At 49.3% G+C, this 20,089-nt stretch overlaps 1 protein-coding gene and 1 long non-coding RNA gene across 3 annotated transcripts in view; one reads left to right on the top strand and one right to left on the bottom strand.

The window, feature by feature from the left end:
• The window catches only part of GOLGA1 (golgin A1), a 48,558-nt gene that overhangs the window by 25,101 nt on the left and 3,368 nt on the right, over positions 1-20,089 (top strand). The window contains exons 12-21 of the mRNA XM_086684005.1: positions 1,169-1,264; positions 4,401-4,496; positions 6,331-6,480; positions 6,986-7,081; positions 13,561-13,650; positions 14,494-14,596; positions 14,701-14,858; positions 15,296-15,439; positions 18,741-18,800; positions 19,395-19,565. Of these exons, the coding sequence (XP_086540131.1) occupies positions 1,169-1,264; positions 4,401-4,496; positions 6,331-6,480; positions 6,986-7,081; positions 13,561-13,650; positions 14,494-14,596; positions 14,701-14,858; positions 15,296-15,439; positions 18,741-18,800; positions 19,395-19,565 (1,164 nt within the window). The remainder of the gene's footprint in view (positions 1-1,168; positions 1,265-4,400; positions 4,497-6,330; positions 6,481-6,985; positions 7,082-13,560; positions 13,651-14,493; positions 14,597-14,700; positions 14,859-15,295; positions 15,440-18,740; positions 18,801-19,394; positions 19,566-20,089) is intronic.
• LOC147575059 (uncharacterized) lies at positions 14,842-16,832 on the bottom strand. 2 transcript variants are annotated; one of them, XR_015243060.1, is made up of 4 exons: positions 16,710-16,828; positions 15,915-16,031; positions 15,566-15,794; positions 14,842-15,388 (listed from the first exon to the last, which is right to left on the bottom strand). It is a non-coding gene; the product is annotated as an uncharacterized LOC147575059 (long non-coding RNA). The 2 variants fall into 2 exon arrangements; XR_015243059.1 differs by having other exon boundaries at positions 15,566-16,031; positions 16,710-16,832.

Genomic DNA, 20,089 nt, shown 5'->3' with positions numbered 1-20,089 from the left:
ATTTCAGCTGGTAATATTATAATCATTATTGTTGTGCCATCATCATCATTATAAAGCTTAGTGTGCATAGGAGTTACTTGGGGAGTTTTTTTAAAGTGTATATTCCTGCCCACAGATAGCCTGTTTTCAGTAGGCCAGGTGTAAACCTCCAAGTTTAACAGCCAGGTACCCCTCCGCCAATCAAGTTAGTCTAATGCCAGTGTTTGGACAGCCCCACTTTAAAATATATTGCCTACAGGGGTGCCTGGGTGGCTCAAGGTTGGTTAAGCATCTGACTTCAGCTCAGGTCACGATCTCATGGTTTGTGAGTTTGAGCCCCACATTGGGCTCTCTGCTGTCAGCACAGAGCCTGCTTCGGATCCTGTGTCCCCCTCTCTGCCCCTCTACAGCTCGTTCTCTCTTAAAATACATAAATACACTTAAAAAAAAATACATTGCCTGCAAAATTAAATTCAGTCTCTGCAGCATAAAAAGCTTCTCATGATCTGGTCCTTTGCCTTTCTCATTTTGTTTCTTGACCTGAATCCACCATTGCTTTAGCTTTTTGGAAGTTGTAGTTCCCTGAGTGTCCCAGGCTATTTCATGACTCCACTGACCTTCCCTCTGCCTGGGTGCTCCCTCCCACCCCTGGCCACCTGTGAATTAGGAAGCCACCCACTTTCCTGAGGCGGCGAGTGTCCTGCACAGGGCACCTCTGTGGGTACTTACTGCACTCTGTAATCTTCTTGTTAGTCTTTTGCCCCAGCCTCAAGGACTAAGGACTGTGTCAAATTTATTGCATACTTTTTTTTATTAAATTTTAATGCTTATTTATTTTTGAGAGAGAGAGAGCACGAGCCGGGGAGGGGCAGAGAGAGAGAGAGAGGGAGACACAAAATCCGAAGCAGGCTCCAGGCTCTGAGCTGTCAGCACAGAGCTCGACACAGGGCTTGAACTCGGGAACAGCGAGATCATGACCTAGGCCAAAGTCGGATGCTTAACTGAGCCACCCAGGCGCCCCTCTGTGTATACTTTATGTAATGTGAAATTTATCTCAATCAGCCCTTATTTTTGTTAATGCGTTTGTGTCCTTTGTGTCTTGCACAAACCACAGTATATTGTAGGTATCGGTGAGTATTTATTCAGTGGGAAAATGAGTATTTTCTTATACTCTTCCTTCAACTTACAGAAAACAGTTGCTGAGCAGAATTTGGAGGATACCAGACAGCAGCTCTTGGCAGCCAGAAGCAGCCAGGCCAAGGCCATGGACATCCTGGAGACTCGGGTACTAACCTCACTCTTAGTGATTCCCATGTCTGGGTGGTAACCTGGTTGGATGACGTGGTTGTGGGAGAATCCCCTGGGGTCAGAGGTTTTCTTTTCTTTTCTTTTGTAATGTTTATTTTTGATAGAGAGAGTGTGAGCAAGGAGGGGCAGAGAGAGAGGGAGACACAGAATCTGAAGCAGGCTTCGGGCTCTGAGCTGTGAGCACAGAGCCCGACACGGGGTTCAAACCCATGAACCACAAGGTCATGACCCGAGTGGAAGTCAGACGCTCAACTGACTGAGCCACCCAAGCACCCCAAAAGTTTTCTTTTAAAGGGACTGTTTTGGATCTTACTTACACATGGTTGAGTTAGTCATTTTCTTCATTCTTGCCACATTGCCACCGTTGTTCCACACAAAATTGTTCTCGTTTGTTCATTCCCTTTTATCCCCAGTCCCTTCCTTCCCACAGGAAGCCATTCTAATGTGGTTAATAGAGATCCTTTTGTTGTTGGGTTACCTTAAAATTGGTGACCTTGTTTTGTGTGCATGTGTGTTAATTTATGTGAGTGATGTAGTTCCACATCCACTGTTCCTTTCACCCGCCCCATCTTCTGGCTGTGTCCACTGGATTGCGCTCACTACACCACATTGCAGTCATCTGCCGGGCGCTGGACGTCCAGGTTGCCACCTTCTTCCTGTCACCACAGAATACATGGCAGCAAATAGCTCTGTCCTTGTCGCCTTGAGGGTAGAGAACGCATATGACCTAATGTGACTAAGTAGGACAAGAATGTTCCTACAAGGGCTGCGCTTGGCTCTACTCCCCCAGCATGCTTGAAGGGGTCCTATACCTGCTTTGCTGTCTTTTCCAGCCATTTATTTATGTGTTTATTTTGCCAGTTTAATGGCGTGCGAAATGGTGGAAAGGGTAAGGGATCTCTGTGGAGCCTCTTTCTTAAGGGCACTAATCCCGTCCTGAGGGCGGAACCCTCAGGACTTGAGCGCCTCACCTCCCAAAGGCATCACCCGAACACCTCACCTCCCAAAGGCATCATCAACTCCTGTCACCATCACATCAGACATTAGATTTTCAACATGAATTTGGGGGACACAAACATTCAGACTATCACAAATGCTTAGCTCATTTAAAAAAATTTTTTTTTAATGTTTATTATTTTTGAGAGACACAGACAGAGATAGAATACAAGCTGGGGGAGGGCAGAGAGAGAGGGAGACACAGAATCTGAAGCAGGCTCCAGGCTCTGAGCTGCCAACACAGAGCCCGATGCGGGGCTCAAACTCATGAGCCATGAGATCATGACCTGAGCTGAAGTGGGATGCTCAACCGACTGAGCCACCCAGGCGCCTGCTTAGCTCATTTTAAAAATCTTATTTCCTGATAAAAATATTCATAGGTGTATTTTTCTCAGCACAGCTTTGTTTGCTTTATTAGAATTCATTTCTATTTCTGAATTTCTATTTTTTATTGCAATAAAATACGTGACATAAAATTTACCATTTCAATTGTACACTCTAGTGTACAATTAGTGGCATTAAGCACATTCAGACTATTGTGAATCCACCACCACCATCCGTGTCCAGAACTTTCTCATCGTCTCAAACTGAAATTCTGTCTGCATTGAATACTAACTTGCCATTCTCTCCCACCCCCAGTCCCTGGCAGCCACCATTCTACTTTCTATCCCTATAAATTTGACCACTGTAGAAACCTCATAGTAGTGGAATCTTACGATATTTGTCCTTTTGTGTCTGGCTAATTTCATTTAACATATGGCCTCAAGGTTCATTCATGTTGTAGCATGTGTCTGAATTTCATTCCTTTTTGAGGCCAAATAAGCCAGGGTTTTGTTTTGTTTTGTTTTTTTTTTTTTTCAGTTTTTTTATTTTAAGTAAACTCCATGCCATGGAGGCTCAAACTCATGGCCCCAAGATCAAGAGTCACATGCCCTCCTGCCTGAGCCAGCCAGGTGCCCTGAGGCTGAATAAGCCTTTTTAAAAAAGGCTTTCATTCTTTTTTATGTCTGTACCACATTTTGTCTATCTATTCATTTGTCGACGGACATTTGGGTTATTTCCACCTTTTGGCTATTGTGAATAATGAACATTAGTGTAGTGCTGTGAACAAGGTTTTTGTGTGAGCTTTTACTTTGATTTCTGTTGGGTTTCTGTCTAGGAGTGGAATTCCCAGGTCATATGATAACTCTGTGCTGAACCTCTTGTGGATCTGAATCTTTCTGGAGCTCTGCCTCTAAATTGGGACCTGAGTAGATCCTTTCTGAATTCAGGAGTTTAAAAAGCTAGGTTTCAGTTCTGGCTCTACCATTAATAAAATTTGTGATATTGGACAAGTAACGCTATCCTCACCTGTGGAAATAATGCTGTTCTCAGGGAGTTGTTGCAGTTAAATCTTACATGTGAATATGTATAAGGAGCCGTGAGACCTAAAAATATCCTCCGCCCATTGGGTACCTACCTCTCCGTGACAAAGCTGCAACCTTCCTTGTGTTTGTTTTCACGATAAGCTTCCTCAAGGTCAAATGTTATTCAGCGAACAAGAGGACTTTATAAGGGAAATTGGCAAAGACAGCTCAAATCAGATAAAAATGGCCCGTTGGAAGATCTGGCTCTGCGGACAGGGTGTCGTCCCATCTGCGGGGCCGGCCTAGCGTCCTAGTGCGGTGCCGGGTACACAGTCAGACTCGGTTGACGTCTGTAGAATGAGTGAAAGTTTGTACGGTGAGCAGTCATCCCACTTCCTGGAATCTGTCGTAAGGAAGTGGCTCAAACCAGGTCAAAAACTGTCGAGTGAAGACGTTAACTGTCTCAGACAGAAAAGCGGGAAACAACGTGAGCGCCAGCACAGGAGGCAGTGGGTCAGTAGATTGTGAAACATCCCTTAAGGAAATAATCCAGGTTCTCAAGGCTACATTGAAACACAAAAGGAAACTTGAGTGAAGAGGAAAAATACAAAGTTTGCCTAGAATTATTTTTTTTTAAAAAGTCACAAAAATAGACTGGAGGAAAAGAATGGTAGAATAATGGTAATGATATTTAAACAGATTTGATTTTTAAAGCCATTTGTTCCCACCCTGTGACTTCTTCTGAATGAAGACGCTCCCTTTCCCCCTCAGGTGCAAGAGCTCGAGCACAGCTTGCAGGCTTCTGAGGAGAAGCTGAAGCACAGTGGTGACGTTGTGGCGGCTCAGGAAGCTCAGATTCGGGAGCTAGTAAGTGGTGGTTGTGGCTGCTGGGCTCTAGGCCCTTGATGCTTGCTTGCCCTTTATGCCTTTGCAGTCACCCCAGACTCACCCCGGTGAGGTGCTAGGACCTGACCTCAGATACGCTTGTTGAACTGGGTGTGAGCAGGAGGGCAGCTGTGGTAGAGGGAGTCCGGACGGACCACGTACTGAAGGATCTGAGTTACCCAAGGAGGGAGGGACTGGCTAATTGCCATCTGATGGCTGGCCGTGGGGCCCGGCCTAGTTCTGGGACTATTAGAGGCGGTAACTCTGCCGGCAGTCAGACCTCAGCTTGCGGCCAGGACTGAGGAGAACTTGGCAAGGGGTTTGGCCAACCGTTGCAGCCCCAGGTGGGGTGTTGAGTTAGGAGCTAGAGAAACGAAAGCATTATTTATTGTATGTTGGCCGTGCCAGTCACTGTGCTAAGTATTCTGCACGTGTTGTATTTAGTCCTTGCTATAGACCTAAGAAGTACGTACTATTCTCATTCCCTAGAGGAAGCTGGTTCAGAAAGACTGGGTCACTAACCCAGTGGTCATGGTCTCCCTGCTGGTAAATGGCAGAACCCGCATCTTTCTTCAGTCAGAGCCCTTGTTCATCGTCACTGTACTATACAGACCGTCCATGATTTATAATGGCTCAACTTAAGAATTTTCAGCTTTATGAGATGAGAAATCAGTACGCACTGAGTAGAAACCATACTTCAAATTGTGAAGTTTGAGCTTCTCCTGGGCTAAAGGTGTGCGATACAATATTCTTCCTCGATACCAGACTGTGGTGGGGAGCCGCAGCCCCTGGGCAGACTTTCTGTTTGTCACTTTCAGTGCAGTATTCAGTAAATTACCGGAGATATCCAACACTTTAATATAAAACAGACTTAGCCCAATTGTAGGCTAATGTAAGTGTACTGAGCATGCATTTATTTATTTATTCATTTATTTAATTTTATTTTGTTTTGAAGTAATCCCTACATTCAGCATGGGGCTTGTACTCACAACCCTGAGATCAAGAGTCACGTGCTCCACCAACTGAGCCAGCCAGGTGGCCCTCTTTTTTTTTTTTTTTAAAGTAGCCTAGACTATTAATTTGTTAATTTTATCTATTTATCTTAGAAAATGCACGTGAGCAGGGAGGGGCAGAGAAAGAAGGAGACAGAGAATCCAAAGCAGGCTCTGTGCTATCAGTGCAAAGCCCGATGTGGGGCTCAGACTCACAAATCGTGAGATCATGACCAAGCTGAAATCAGTCATTCAACCAACTGAGCCACTCAGGCGCCCATGGCCTAGCCTACTCTAAATGCTCAGAACTGGGGTACCTGGCTGGCTCAGGCCGCAGAGCATGCAACTCGTGATCTTGGGGTTGTGAGTTCAAGCTCTACGTTGGGTGTGGAGATTACTTAAAAATAAAATCTTTAAAAAGTAAAGTAGGCTAGGCTGAGCTATGATGCTTGTTTTGACTTAATACCTTCAACTTACAGTGAGATTGTCAGGTTGTAACCCCATCGTAAATTGAGGAAGATACATATTGCCTCCCCAAGAAAAGCCTCAGCCATAGAGGGCAGTACCAAGTAGGGTGAAGGAGGGCTGTATCTTAGGACTGACTGGTTGGTGCCCTAAGCTGTCCTCCCAGCACCAAGACCAGTCCCAGACTCTAGCTCCTGAATAGGCCAGGGGTGCCCGGCAGGGCTGCAGGTGGAGACCTCAGCAGCGCCCAGGCCAGAGAGCAGGAAGGAGAGTTGTTTCCACTGGACACCCATCTTTGGGTCACCAAGGGACAGAACGGATGAGGTCCTCACTGTCACCATGAATACTGTCCTCTGCAGGCCGCCGCAAACAAGGAGAGCAGCCAGGCACAGCAGCAGGTCCTCGCCCTGGAACGGCAGTGCATGGAGCGCGTCCACACACTGGAGACCCAGCTCGCTGCCCTGGAGAGCTCCCGGGTGGCTGACCAGACCGCCGCAGAGCGGGAAGTGGTACGTGAGGAAAGGAGTGAGCTTTGTGAGCACCAGGTTCACACGTTGCTGGGCCGCCGGGTTGTTGACAGGAAGAAGACCAGCCTCCCTCTCAACAGAGAACCACTTTTTGTAGCAGTTTTTATCTTTCCATCGAGACACCTGCTCATGAGAATGGATGTAAAAAGGCTGCTTTTTATAAAACCCCAAACAGATGGGTTTTCTTTTCTTCTGGGCTGCGCAAGGACTTGTGCTTCCTGACCAATCCTGTCAGCCTCCTCCCCTCTTTCTGCAGTGTTCTTGTTCCTCCCTCATGGCTTCTCCCTCTGATTCCTCACCGTCAGAGTCAAGTGCCACATTTCTTCTCGTGAGGAGGGTAGCTGAGAATTTTCCATTCTCCTCTCCCACCCCTGCAGGGACACAGGAGGTGGGGTGCATTTGTAAAGGTTCCATGTCTGTAGGACTGTGCCCAGGGGAGATAGGGAAATGCCCTTTTCGTTTTATGTATACTTTTCTTAATTTGCAGAGAGAACTGGAGCAAGAAAACGCAGCCCTTAAAGAAAGTAAGAATGAATGTGAACGTTCGTTGCAACACCACCAACTTGAACTAAAGAAGCTCAAGGTATTTATCTAACGGCGTCCGTGTGTCACAGCAGTGGCCCATCTTTTATACGTGTATTGGGAGCAGCCCAGTGAAAGTCCTGTACTCAGAGTGGAGAAGGCGTGAACTGGCATTTGTTCAACAGTCCCTTAGACATTTGTTAGAAATCTCACCTCGTTAAGTCCTGTCGTGATCCAGGGTGGGAGGAGGAATTATGCTCACTGTGCAAGTAACGTCATTGAGGCTCCACGTATAAGTAATTCGTCTGAGTTCCACAGTTAGTGCCAGGTGGTGCTGGTCTGACTTCATGCATCCAGCCCTTCCTCTGTGTCATCGTCAGCAGCTTTCTGAAAGGCATGCTGTCAAACCACTGGTGGTGTTGATCGTTCCAGCGAGATTAGCAAAACAAGGGCTTAACTTGTCGTAAGGACCCCATCTGTTTATGTCGGAGACCACATGTAGAGATGAGAAACAGTCTGCTGGATTGTTACCCTTTCCCTTCTGAGAACTTGATTCTTTAGTCAGATTCTTTAATCAGACGTTGCCCCCTTCACTCCCTGGACGTAACTGGATGCAGAGAGTTTCTGCCACTTTCTTACAGGCCTCCAGCCTCCTCTGGCCCCGTTCGTAAGAGCCCTTAGATGCTGGATCATTGCAGTACTTGCCCAACTTGGTCACGACACAAAGATCTTGTGGATCTTTTGGCAGAGACCTTCTCTGAGAACACCCAAAGCTGTGGGTCTGCATTAAGTAAGCTTTCAGTAATAGTCTCTGCTAAGTTAGGTGCTAATGATGTAGTGCCGTATCGTGGGAAACGTGTACTTTGGTGGCAGATATTTTTTCATGCATTCCTTCAGCAAACAGTGGAGTACCTGTGGGCTCTAGTGTAGGTGCTGGCATGTGGCATCGAGCAAAACAGGCAAAATTTCCCTCCAGTGGCACTTGTAACTAGAAAATGAACAACTGATAAATAGTCGTAAGTGCAGTGCAGAAAGTAAAGCAAGTGTGAAGGACAAAGAGGAGAGAGGAGAGGGCTGTAAGGTGGAGGTTAGGGAGGGCTCCCTTGATATTTGAGCAAAAGCTCTGAGTCATGAGAAGGGGCCAGCAATGTGAATGTTTGGGAAGGAAATATTCCAGAAGAAATAGCAAATAGAGGGGACAAAACAGAAGAGACTCCTAAATATGGAGAACAAACTGAGGGTTATGGAAGGGGTTGTGGGAGGGGGGATGGGCTAAATGGTAAGGGGCACTAAGGAATCTACTTCTGAAATCATTGTTGCACTATATGCTAAGTAATTTGGATGTAAATTTTAAAAAATTAAAAATTAAAAAAAAAAGAAAGAAATAGCAAATAGAAAAGCTCTGAGGCAGGGACGCCTGGGTGGCTCAGTCGGTTGGGTGTCCGATTTTGGCTCAGGTCATGATCTCACGGTTCCTGCATCGGGCTCTGTGCTGATAGCTCAGAGCCTGGAGCCTGCTTCAGATTCTGTGTCTCCCTCTCTCTCTGCCCCTCCCCTACTTGCACTCTGTCTCACTCTCTGTCTCTCTGTCTCTCTCAAAAATAAACGTTAAAAAAAATTTAAAAACAAAAGAAAAACTTTGAGGCAGAAAAAACACTTAGTTCAGAAAACAGCACCAAGGCCAGTGTGGCTGCTGCTCAATGGGCTCAGGGAGAAGAGGAGAGGAGCCAGGCAAGCAGACTTTGGGAGTTTTAAGCAAAGAAGTGATGGGAGAAGTCTTAAAATCATTATTCTGGTTCTTTGTGGAGCATATTCTGGAAAGGAGGCAAGTACAGAAGCAGGAAGTCCTGTTCAGAGGCTCAGATATTACATTGCTTACCATGTTTAAAGGCATAAAAGACAAAATCACAAATTTCAGCAGAGATTTGGAAACTGTACTAAATGGAAGCAGTTTTAAAAGGGAAACAAATTAGAGTGTGGGAGCTGGAAAGTGTAGAGCTGAGACCCCAATGCAGTAGGCACCCAAAAGGCACAAGGAAACTTTTGAGGGTAATGAGTATTTTCACGGTTGTTATTGTGGTGATGGTTTCACCATAAGCCATCACATTCCACACTTAAAATATGTGCAGCATAGGGTCAGTTATACTTCAGGAAAGTTGTTTTAAAAAATAATATGTTTGGGGCGCCTGGGTGGCGCAGTCGGTTAAGCGTCCGACTTCAGCCAGGTCACGATCTCACGATCCGTGAGTTCGAGCCCCGCGTCAGGCTCTGGGCTGATGGCTCAGAGCCTGGACCCTGTTTCTGATTCTGTGTCTCCCTCTCTCTCTGCCCCTCCCCCGTTCATGCTCTGTCTCTCTCTGTCCCCCCAAAAAATAAATAAACGTTAAAAAAAATTTAAAAAAAAAAAAAAAAAAAAAAAAAAAAAAAATAATATGTTTAACAACAGATTAGCACTCATAAGAGAATTAGTGAGACAGAAGAAAAGGCAGAATGAAATACAGAAAAAACATGAAAAAAGACAGGATGCTGCAAGGTGTTTGATCACCTGTCAGTGGGGGCCCAGAAGGGAATGCAAATGTGAGGTCAAAGCAATTATTGAAGCAACAGTAGCTGAGAATTTTCCAAATAGCTGAAAGCTGTCAGTTCACAGGTACAGGTGTGAGAATTCTTACAAATCCAAATGGGATAAATGTTATTTTTCCTTTTTCTTTAAGTTTATTTTTTGTTTGTTTTTTTTCTGTTTTTTTGAGAGAGAGAGAGAGAGAGAGAATGCAAGCTGGGGAGGGGCAGAGAAAGACGGAGACACAGGATCTGAAGCAGGCTCCAGGCTCTGAGCTGTCAGCACAGAGCCCAACGCAGGGCTCGAACTCATGAACCTGGGCCCAAGTCGGGTGCTCAACTGACTAAGCCACCCAGGCACCCCTAAGTTTATTTTTTTTTTAGTAATCTCTACACCTGATGTAGGGCTCAAATTCATGACCCCCCAGGATCAAGAGTCACGTACTCTTCCAACTGAGCCAGGCAGGCTCTCCCAAGATAAGTTTTGAAGTCTGTACCCGGACACAGCATGGTAGTAGAACTATAAAAACCAGTAAAACAGAAACGAGGAGTGGAAACCAATTAACAATAAATTTCATATTAAAAAAAAAAACAAAAACAAAAACCCAGAAACGAGGAATTAGTCACCAACAGATTTGCCCTAAAGGAAGTGTTAGAGAGCATCATTCAGGTGGAGGAAGATTCTAGATAGGAGGACAGAAGATAAAAGGCAATAAGAAAGAATAAAGGTACACAAAAAGAACCAGAAGATCTGTCCTACAGTGTGTCCATCACGGTCCAGTCAGGATAAAGGAACCAGACCCATTTATTGAAGTGAGAATTCGTGATCTCATGTAAAGTTTTTAGTCCAGCGCTGAAACAGGCAAAAGATACTGTGAAGGTAGCCACTGCAGAAACAGCTACAACTAAGGGAACAAAGCAAAGAAGGTTGAATTATTAAACTTAGGAATTAAGACAAAGGGCCCCACAGGTCTGGCACTTGGGGACCTGAGCAGGGGACGCTCCTCTGAGCAGGGGACGCTGTTGAGCGGGCGCTGGTGTGCTGGGGGACAGGGCAGCCAGTGAAATCAGCCCCGGGGGCTGGGGAACCTGCAGAGCGGATGCAGATGTGGCTGCGGGAAGAAATTGCCTTCTTGCCACCGCCAGGGCAGTGCAGACTGCTCGCAGAAGCGGACAGGAAGGAGCAAGGCTTTTGCTGTGTTCTCCTGCTTTCCAGTCTGCCTCGAGCTCCTCCTGTTGGCAGAGGCTCACATGGAACCAGCTGGACGAGCAGAAATGTCATTTGCAGAGCCTCAGACCAGATGTAGCATCGTCGCAAAGCAGAGGATGAAAGGGGCAGTGGGGCCGATAGGCGGGAATAAAAACTGGCGCACACAGGCTGTTTAGAAGTGTGGTTAATTTTCAAATGTTTGCGGAAGGTTCTCGATCTTGGATTTCTAGTTTAATACTATTATGATCAGATCATACACTAAATGATTTCAGCCCTTTGATGTTTACTGAGGTTTGTTTTATGGCCCAGCCTGTCATACAGAGTCTATTTTGGTAAATGTTTCAGTGCGCTGCTGCTGTGAGGGGAAAGCATTCTGTAAATGCTAATTAGATCAAGTTGGGTGATAGTGTTGTCCAAATCTTTTATGTTTTCTGATGTTTCTTTTTTGTCTCCTTGTTCCATCAGTTAGTAAGAGTGATGTGTTAAATCTTCAACTGTGATCACAGATTTGTCTCTCTCTTTAATCCTGCCGGTTGTCAGTCTTTGCCTCAAGTGTTTTGAAGCACTATTTTTAGGTGCATACCTATTTAGACTGCTGTCAGGGAACACACTCCCAGGTGCAGGGAGCTGCCACACGTGGGTAGCCTGGTGGCTCCTGCGGCCAACCCGGACTGTGCCGGGCAACCTCGAATCCCACAGTCCTGGGTTGCATGCGGCTCTGGCGGTAGCAGACTTCAGAGCCACATAGACCCCGTCCTGTGTGCCAGCCTAGCCCCTCACCGGCTGACTCTTGAGGGAGTCTAGTTTCCCTTTTTTCAAAACTGAAAATAATAACCCTTGACCTCGAGAGGATTGCCCCGAGGCTCGAGCGTGACCGTGGATAAAAAGTATCCCATGCAGTTCCTGGCATGGAGGTGCTTTGAGTCTCTGGTTCCTGCCCTGACCTGCCTTCCTGCCTCGCGCTCTGTCTGCTGGCCGTCCTCTTAGACACCAGCAGTCCGAGCTCTTCTAAACCTCCCCGGAAAAGCCTTCTGCCACCTGCCGCTTGGACTCACAGGGCCACGTTTCCGTAGCTGCTTCTCCTGTATCAACACTGCCTCCCCCGATGAGGGGTATTGTCTGGCGCAGCGCGGGCTCCTGCCTTTTGAATTCAGACGCTAGGTTTCCTCATCTCTACTAGAGATGGACTCAAAGAAAGGTCAATTCTGACAACTCCACAGTAGGCGCCAGAATTCCCCTGGTCAGGAGGCTGGCGTCTCCTTCCATCAACTCACTTGTACCGACACAAATTGAAAGGTGTCGGGGCGCCTGGGTGGCGCAGTCGGTTAAGCGTCCGACTTCAGCCAGGTCACGATCTCGCGGTCCGTGAGTTCGAGCCCCGCGTCAGGCTCTGGGCTGATGGCTCAGAGCCTGGAGCCTGCTTCCGATTCTGTGACTCCCTCTCTCTCTGCCCCTCCCCCCTTCATGCTCTGTCTCTCTCTGTCCCAAAAATAAATAAACGTTGAAAAAAAAAATTTAAAAAAAAAAAAAAAAAAAAAAAGAAAGGTGTCATAGGGGAGTTGAGTAGCTCCCACAACCAGAAAGACTTGTCCAACTGGAACTTGGGGGTGGGGGGCGCCTCAGGTCTCTTTCCTTCCTGCATCATGCTGTTTCTTGCCCTGTCAGTTACCCAGACGCTTGGCCTTGCTTTTCCCCACGATACAGGTGGCGGCCTTCAAATCGGGTGGTCATCACAGCAGCAGCTCCAAGCTGGTGACATGCCAGCTTAGGAAAGAGGGCTTCTCCTTGGCTTATCAAAAAGGCTTCTGATGTAAAAAGGGATTCTGATTGGTCCATCTTAGGTGACAGAGCCACCCCTTGAACAAACCAGTTTGGCCAGGGGGCTGCAGTACTTCAGTTGGCCAGGCCTGAGTCCCATGCTTCTCCTTGTAGCCGCAACATGGGCAGCCCTCCAGAACTGCAGGGTGGAAGTGGGAATAGCAGTGATGAGGCTCTTATCCCCCCAAACGGTGTGATCTGGGGTAGACACAAACCACAGATGTCCCTGACCAGAATGTAGGCACCTGAGAAGTCTAGGGGTTGATCTGTGAGCACGGCATTCGTCTCCGGGAAGAGGACCGATGTGTCTGTCTGTCAGGAGGTGGTTCCTGTGCTGTGGGGCAGGCCAGGGAGGCAGCCCGGCTCCATGTAGAAAATTTTCTGGGTGGTACAGTCTAACATCCAGAGGCTTGGCTCTAAGCTCAGATGCTGGCTTCAGACCTGGCAATGCCACTTACTAGCTGTGGGACCAGAGCATTTTTCTCTTATAAAATGGATAATTTTGATGAGTCTGTGGCATTTTGCCCTGCCCTATTTAATTCAGTAATTGCTGATTATTTTTCCCATAATTGGGTTGTTCCGGTCCACTAGTCCATTCACATGGCCTGAGAACCTTCCTTCCTATTCTGTGTTGATTTCATCAGACCAGCTCTTCTCTTGGAGTTCTGGGTCCCCTAACCATGGGCCGAGGACTGGCTAGTGTGCCCATGGGATCCCCGAGCCTCGGCGGTTTGCCCTTGTGCGGAGAGGTCGGTGGGTTGTACACCAGGACAGCTCTCAGAGGCATACGGACGGCACCGCAGCGAGAGGGCAGTCCAGGGCCCTCGGGCAGCAGGAAGAAAATCTGTAGGATGGAGGATGGCATTCCCCCAGTGGGTGGCACATAACGTGCAGTGAAACACCCGTGAGAGGCGTTTGGGGGCTCAGTGTCCCACCCATTTTCTGGATTGTAGGAAGAGTGGAGCCAAAGAGAAATTGTGAGTGTCGCAATGGCTCAAGCCCTGGAGGAGGTGCGGAAGCAGAGGGAAGAGTTCCAGCAACAGGTAGGCCCCATTTGACCCTGAGGCACGGGCCAAAGGGTGGTGTGTTCCAGCCTCGGGCAGGACCAGCCTGCCTCCCCGTGTGTCCCCCTCCAGGGGCTGGACACAGGTGTCAGGAATGCCAGGAACTGTGTGATTGATGACCCTGAGGTCTCTAGGAAGGTGGGAGAAAAACGTCATAAAGAAATCCTCACCCCACGGGATGGCCTTTTTGGATGTTTGATGGCCGGTTACTGTTGTAAACCTTACCTGGGGAAAAGCCCGCATCCAGGTGCCTCCTGGGCTCTGACTCTGTGAGGGGCATCGCTGCCCACAGGCCCCGGAGAACGCAGTACAGCTGAGCCGTCAGCGAGAAGGGTGGGCAAAGCTTCCTTTCAAGACAGACTCAGCATCGGGCCCCAGACCTTGTAGGGAATGGACTCTAGGCCTTCGGTGAGTCCTTAACATAAATTCCAGTCTCAGTTGCATCTGCAAAGACTTTAGGATAATTACACCTTTCAGATCATAATGAGGTCATGTGTATCAAATGCTAGGCATGTCACAGGTACTCAGGACGCGGAAGTCATGGTTATGACAGCTTGGGGAAGGCTGGGCAGAACAACCACATCTATGGTAGGCCCGCTAGTGGTAGGCTGGGGGGTGGGGGGCGGGCGGCCTGTGCAGGGCCCTGGCCCCAGAATTGTGCTTTGTCCATAGGAGTAGAGGGTAGCCTAGGGTATGTTCAAGGCTATAGACTTCAGGGAGGGATTTCTGGAGGACCCTGGGTAGCGGAAAAGTGGAGATTTCTTTTGGGGGAGATTCGGTTACTGCTGCCGGCCTTCTCTTATGTTGGCTTTTTCTGTCCAGGCTGCTAACCTCACAGCTGTAGTAGATGAGAAGGAACAGCGTCTGCAGGAAAAAGCTGAAGTGATTCTCCAGAAAGAGCAGGAAATTTTCCAACTGAAGAAAGGTGAGGAGTCCACCCCTGCCGAGCCCTCTCACCTGCTCCCACCCAGTACCCCTGCCCTGAAGTGGCCAGCAGGAGTCACTGGTGCTCCCCTCTGCCCGGCCTAGGTCACGACTCTGCCCTGTTGCAAATGCACCAGCTTCAGAGCGAGCTGGAAGCCCTGCAGAGCCTTAGGGTGGAGGAGTCCGAGGCTGCCGCGGGGTTCGACGTGCTGAGACTGGCCGTCCCGGAGCAGGGGTTGACACGCTCAGTTCCCCAGCCTCACGTAAGTCCCCGTCTGAGCCGCGGGCCAGTGTGACGGCAGCAGGACGGGGCTGCCTGCCGTAGTTTGCCAGTAGGAGGCGGTGAGAAGAGGGGAGGAGAGCTGGCGCTCCCTAGCTGCGGGATGTTGGGCAGGTCACCTCCCTTTCTTTAAAGTAGGGGTGCCTACCTGACTAGGAGCTCGTGGGTATCGAGGAGCCCGTCGGATGTGGCGCCACGTGTCCGTGTTCAGTAGAGCCCTTTCCTTCCAAGCACGCTCGCTGCACGGAAAGCTGCCTGTCCCCCTGGAAGGCGCTGGACAGGATCTCTACAGCCCAGGTTTGGTTCCTGGCCAGCTAGCTGCCTGTTCCGGCACATCAGCCCGCACCTTTGGAACCAGTCTGGGCGCCTTTCCCCACGGACCTGTGGCTCAGCTTGACCATTGCCTTGTCCGTCCTGTAGGCGGCCTCGAGGGCCACGCAGGACCCCGCGTACCAGCTTCCGGCTGCAGAGGGAATCCCAAATGGTGAGGTGGGGGCTGTGGACCTAGGGCAGCTGCAGAAGGAAAAACAGGACTTGGAGCAGCAACTCGTGGAGAAAAACAAGGTGAGAGTGCGCTTTACCTCAGCTGTTGATCTCCCCGCCCTCTCCCCGTTCTGGGCCTAAAACCGTTGAGTCCCTTGTCCGAGAGTTTGGCTGATGCCCCCGGGCCCCTCTTGGGAGAGATCTTACCTCTTCACCAGAAGGGCTTCTTCCTGGACTTCCACCTGGGCAGTCTTCCTGTCACACCTCCCCCACGCTTGAGATAATGTCCAGAGTATTTGCGCTCAGGCAGTAGTGAGGCCAGATGTCACAGGTGCTGCTGTCACCAGCTGGGTCATATTGGACCCATCACCTTACCTCTCACTTCCTTTCTATGGCTGTGAAATGACCCAGTGATGCCTGTCTTCTAGCGGTTTTACTGGCAGGGGAGGGCATTGGGGTATGAAATGAAAGTTTGTTAGCTGTCCTGTGAAATCTCGCGTATCTGGTAGAGGCTTAATAAATGTCCCGATTCCACCCACTCCTCAGGCCCCTGCACCTGCAAGTGCAGGGTCTCCTTTGATCCTGGTTTCCAAGTGCGCTGGGAAGTTAAGGGTGCTGGCTGGTCACTGCTCTGGCCTCCAAAGTGTGATTGTGGGTGTGTATTTTTTTAGATCTATAACAAAAGGAAAAAATGCTCATTCTCGCTTACACACGAGCATTTAATCTTACTGTGAAATGTAAACTACAGAAAAGCGCACAAACTCCCTGTGCCCAGGACCCAGCCCTCAGACCTCCTCTCCAAGTGGCATTCACTCCCTCAGAGTCCTGCCTCTACTGCCCACTTTGGGCGCCCACATCCTTATCTCAAGGCCAGACGGCTCCCTGGAGCTTTAGATTGTGTCTGTCTCCGTGGCAGTGTCTACAAGGCATCTGCGTAAACTGTCCAAAACCCAACTTCACATTCACCATGCTGCCTAATGGGGGCTGCTCTTGTCTCAGTAAACGTAAAAAGTAAAAATCTTAGTATCATTCTCAACGCCCTGGTTTCTTACACAAGCAACATCCAAACCATTAACAAATCCTTCTGGCTCTCCCTTCAAACTATACCCCAAATGGGCTGCACCTCATCCCCACCACTGCTGCCACCATAGGTGGGGTTACCATTCTTCCCTGTAGGCTGGTGTTGGGCTTCTAATGGTTTCCCTGTCACCACCTCTGTACCAGCCCTCTGATGACTTCCCCTGTCTCTGTAAATATAAGCCACATCCTTGCAGTGGCCCACAAAGCCCTGTGTGGTTTGGCCCCTTAGTACCCTTTGTACTGCACCCCCTCTTAGCCACATTGGCCTTGCCTTTCTGTGACTGTCAAGCACCCTCCCGCCGCAGGACCTTTGTACTTGCTGAGCCTTCTGTCTGGAATATCCTTCCTATAATCCCCTCACTTCCTTTGTGATGTCATTTTGTTAAGGAGGGCCCCCCTCCACCTCCCCACCCCCCCTCCCCACTATGCTTGGCAGCCCTCACCATCACCACCAGAACGTCCTGTCCCCTTACCAGGCCTCTTAATGCCTTCTTATGTAATGTACGGTCACTGACATTTTCTCCTCCTGAGAGCAGATATTTTTCATTTTTTTCTTTCTTTTTTTTTTTTTTAAATGTTTATTTGTTGGGGTGCCTGGGTGGCTCAGTCGGTTGAGCGTCCGACTTCGGCTCGGGTCATGATCTCACGGTCCGTGAGTTCGAGCCCCTCATCGGGCTCTGTGCTGACAGCTCAGAGCCTGGAGCCCCCTTGGATTCTGTTTCCACCTCTCTCTGCCCCTCCCCCGCTCATGCTCTGTCTCTCTCAAATAGAAGTAAACATTAAAAAAAATTAAACTTAATGTTTATTTATTTTGAGAGAAAGCAAGAGACAAAGAGAACAAGCACACAGGGGAGGGGTAGAGAGAGAGGGGGAGAGAGAATCCAAGCGGGCTCTGTGCTCATTGCGGAGTCTGACGCGGGACTCGATCTCACAACCGTGAGATCATGACCTGAGCAGAGATTAAGAGTTGGATGCTTAACCAACTGAACCACCCACGTGCCCCTGAGCATTTTTCTTCTTTTGCTTCTTGCTTTTCCCCAGCCTCTAGGACAGCGTCTGCCTGTAGTAGGGATTTAATCAGTACTTGTTAGATGAGTTAATCAGTGAACCAAAATCCTAGAAAATCAGGTAAAATTTAAAATACATAAAATAGCAAATGTACTTTTGGGTGAATGCCAGCCTCGTGGTCAGCCAAGAGAATACAGATTGAAACAACACATTATCATTTATAAAATGGGATGTGTTGGAGGCCATTTAATGTGCTTGACGGGAGCTGGGTCTGTGGCAGAGCCATCTCAGTCCTGCGGAGAGACTGGACACACGTGGGAGAAAGGGAAGCTGCTATTACTGCCGTGTTCAAAAATGGAGGCTCAGCGCCGCTCTAAGGCATGGGCCATCCCCTCGAGTTACTGTCACATTAGAAGTTAAAATTAAGGGGGCACCTAGTTGACTCAGTAGGTGGTGCACACGACTCTTGCTCTCGGGGTCATGAGTTCAAGCCCCACGTTGGGCATAGAGCCTACTTAAAAAAAAAAGAAGTTAGGGAAACCGTGGAAAGCTATGAAAACTGTGATAAATGAAAAACACACACTATTCACAATTCCAGCTACTCGGTGCAAGATCAGTGACTCAGACCTGAAGGTCACAGGAAAGACTAAGTTTGTGAGACTTTGGAGAAATGTTTAATGTTTTTTCCTGTATTGCTCATTATACAGTAAATTTTTTCATTGGGAAAACAGAGGTTAGCCTTTTTAGTGATTAACGGAGTGTGTAATAAATTACACTTAAAGCTCAATACTAATTAAACTAAAAATAAAATAAAATAGAGAAGTACAGAAAAACCATGACCGTTTACACTGTTCCAAATAAGCATTGAAAATGGTATTTCCGGAGCGGTGGTGAGGGATCATAGCACGTAAATCTCATTCTGAAGGACAAGTCTACCGTACAGAGGTGTTTCCAGACGCAGGCACCTGAAGCGGTCCTGAGGGCTGAGCCCGTGGGGAGGCCGGGGCAGCCCTGGGGCACGAGCGCTCCGCAGAGGGTATGTGACGGCTTCAGTGGCCCTTGTGGGGCCTGGAGAGCATGTGCGTGCAGAGCAGCGAGAAGGAGGGAAGAGGGCCCCGGGCGGGAGGCACACAGGTGTGACAACACGAGCCCCTCAGGAGACGGGACAGTGTCTTATAACAGGTGTATAGGGTCCCAAGGGGGTGGCTGGCTGTTCTGTTGTCCTTGGCACCTTAAAGATGGTGGAATGTGCATGTAACAGATGGCTTTTTGCGGGGGGCGGGGTTTGTCTCAGACCATAAAGCAGATGCAGCAGAGGATGCTGGAACTCAAAAAGACTCTCCAGAAGGAACTGGTAAGTTCCCCTCTTCTCCCCACTGCCTGTGCCCTTCCTGGCTCTCTGGCCCTCCCGGGTTCCCTCGCCGCTTGACAATGCTCTCCCCCCACCGGTTGATTGTGAGGTCTCTGGGAAGCCAGATGTTGGCTGGTGGGACGGTAGCCCTGCCAGCTCGAACCTGTCTCTGAAAAGTAACTATGTGACTCGGGGCACGTGAGGTTCTTCTCCAAGCCCTTCTGTGGGCTGAGAAGTCAGCGACCTGTGCGCCAGGTGAGCAGCAGAGCGCCAGGCCCAGACAGGAGAGCGGTACCTCTGCCCAGTTTGGGGTGCTCGCTGCCCCACAGACATCCTGACAGCGGGACAGGGATCGTCCAAACTTCCCTAGACAACCCCCTCCTTCCTCTCAGGCCGCCCCGTCTGCCGGGGGGGGAGGGGGGGGTGGCTGAGCCTTCTTCAGGCACTTCCTTCCCAGCGGGGGCCCTTTCACCCTACTGTGGTGCAGGTGAGGTCAAGGAATGGCGGGTGAGCGCAGCTCAAGCCGGGTGACTCTCCGGGTGATTTTCAGACCTGTCTTGAGGGGTTTGGCACAGCATCTTTCCGTTGGGTTTTTAGAAAATCAGACCCGACAGTGAGCTCTTTGAGGTCCGAGAGAAGCCTGGCCCCGAGATGCCCAACATGGCTCCTTCCGTCACGAATAATGCTGACCTGACTGATGCCCGCGAGATCAACTTTGAGTACCTTAAACACGTGGTTTTAAAATTCATGTCCTGTCGAGAGTCTGAGGTAAAGGGTTTCTGAGTTGCCTTTTGGGTCCTAAGCGTCTGGTTCCTTTGTCCAAGCCTCGTGTGGCTTCCCACCAAGTACATTGCTTTCTTCCTCTCCCGCGTTCCCATTTGGCCACCAGTGTGGACACGTAACGGTTATTTCTCCAGCAGGCACTGACCTGCTGACGGTGCAGCCGGCAGGTGGGGGCCAAGAAGGGAGTCCGCTCCGGGGAGGCCGCGCGGGTTGGAGGCTGAGGCTGCAGTCTGGGAACGGTCTGCCCCGCACTCCCGCATCCTGCTGAAGGGCAGGGTGGCTGCCGTGGATGTCCTGGGGATCTTGCCGGTTCCCAGAGGGAAAGATGGAGGGGAGAAAAGTCTGTCGTTGTCGTCAGACCCGAGGAAGCCCAACGTCCCCCTCCACGTGGTCCTTGCTAACCCGTGGGGAGCACACACCGGGAAGAGACCCAGGGAGTGCTCCAGTTAAGCCCCCTGATCCTCCCCCACCGTCCACCACCCCAGGGCCCATGGCAACGAAACTCAACT

Source organism: Puma concolor, chromosome D4 (genome assembly GCF_028749965.1).
Source record: "Puma concolor isolate L17-30 chromosome D4, mPumCon1.1.hap2, whole genome shotgun sequence".
Classification (NCBI taxonomy): Eukaryota; Metazoa; Chordata; class Mammalia; order Carnivora; family Felidae; genus Puma; species Puma concolor.
This window is presented reverse-complemented; position numbering and strand designations above follow the sequence as displayed.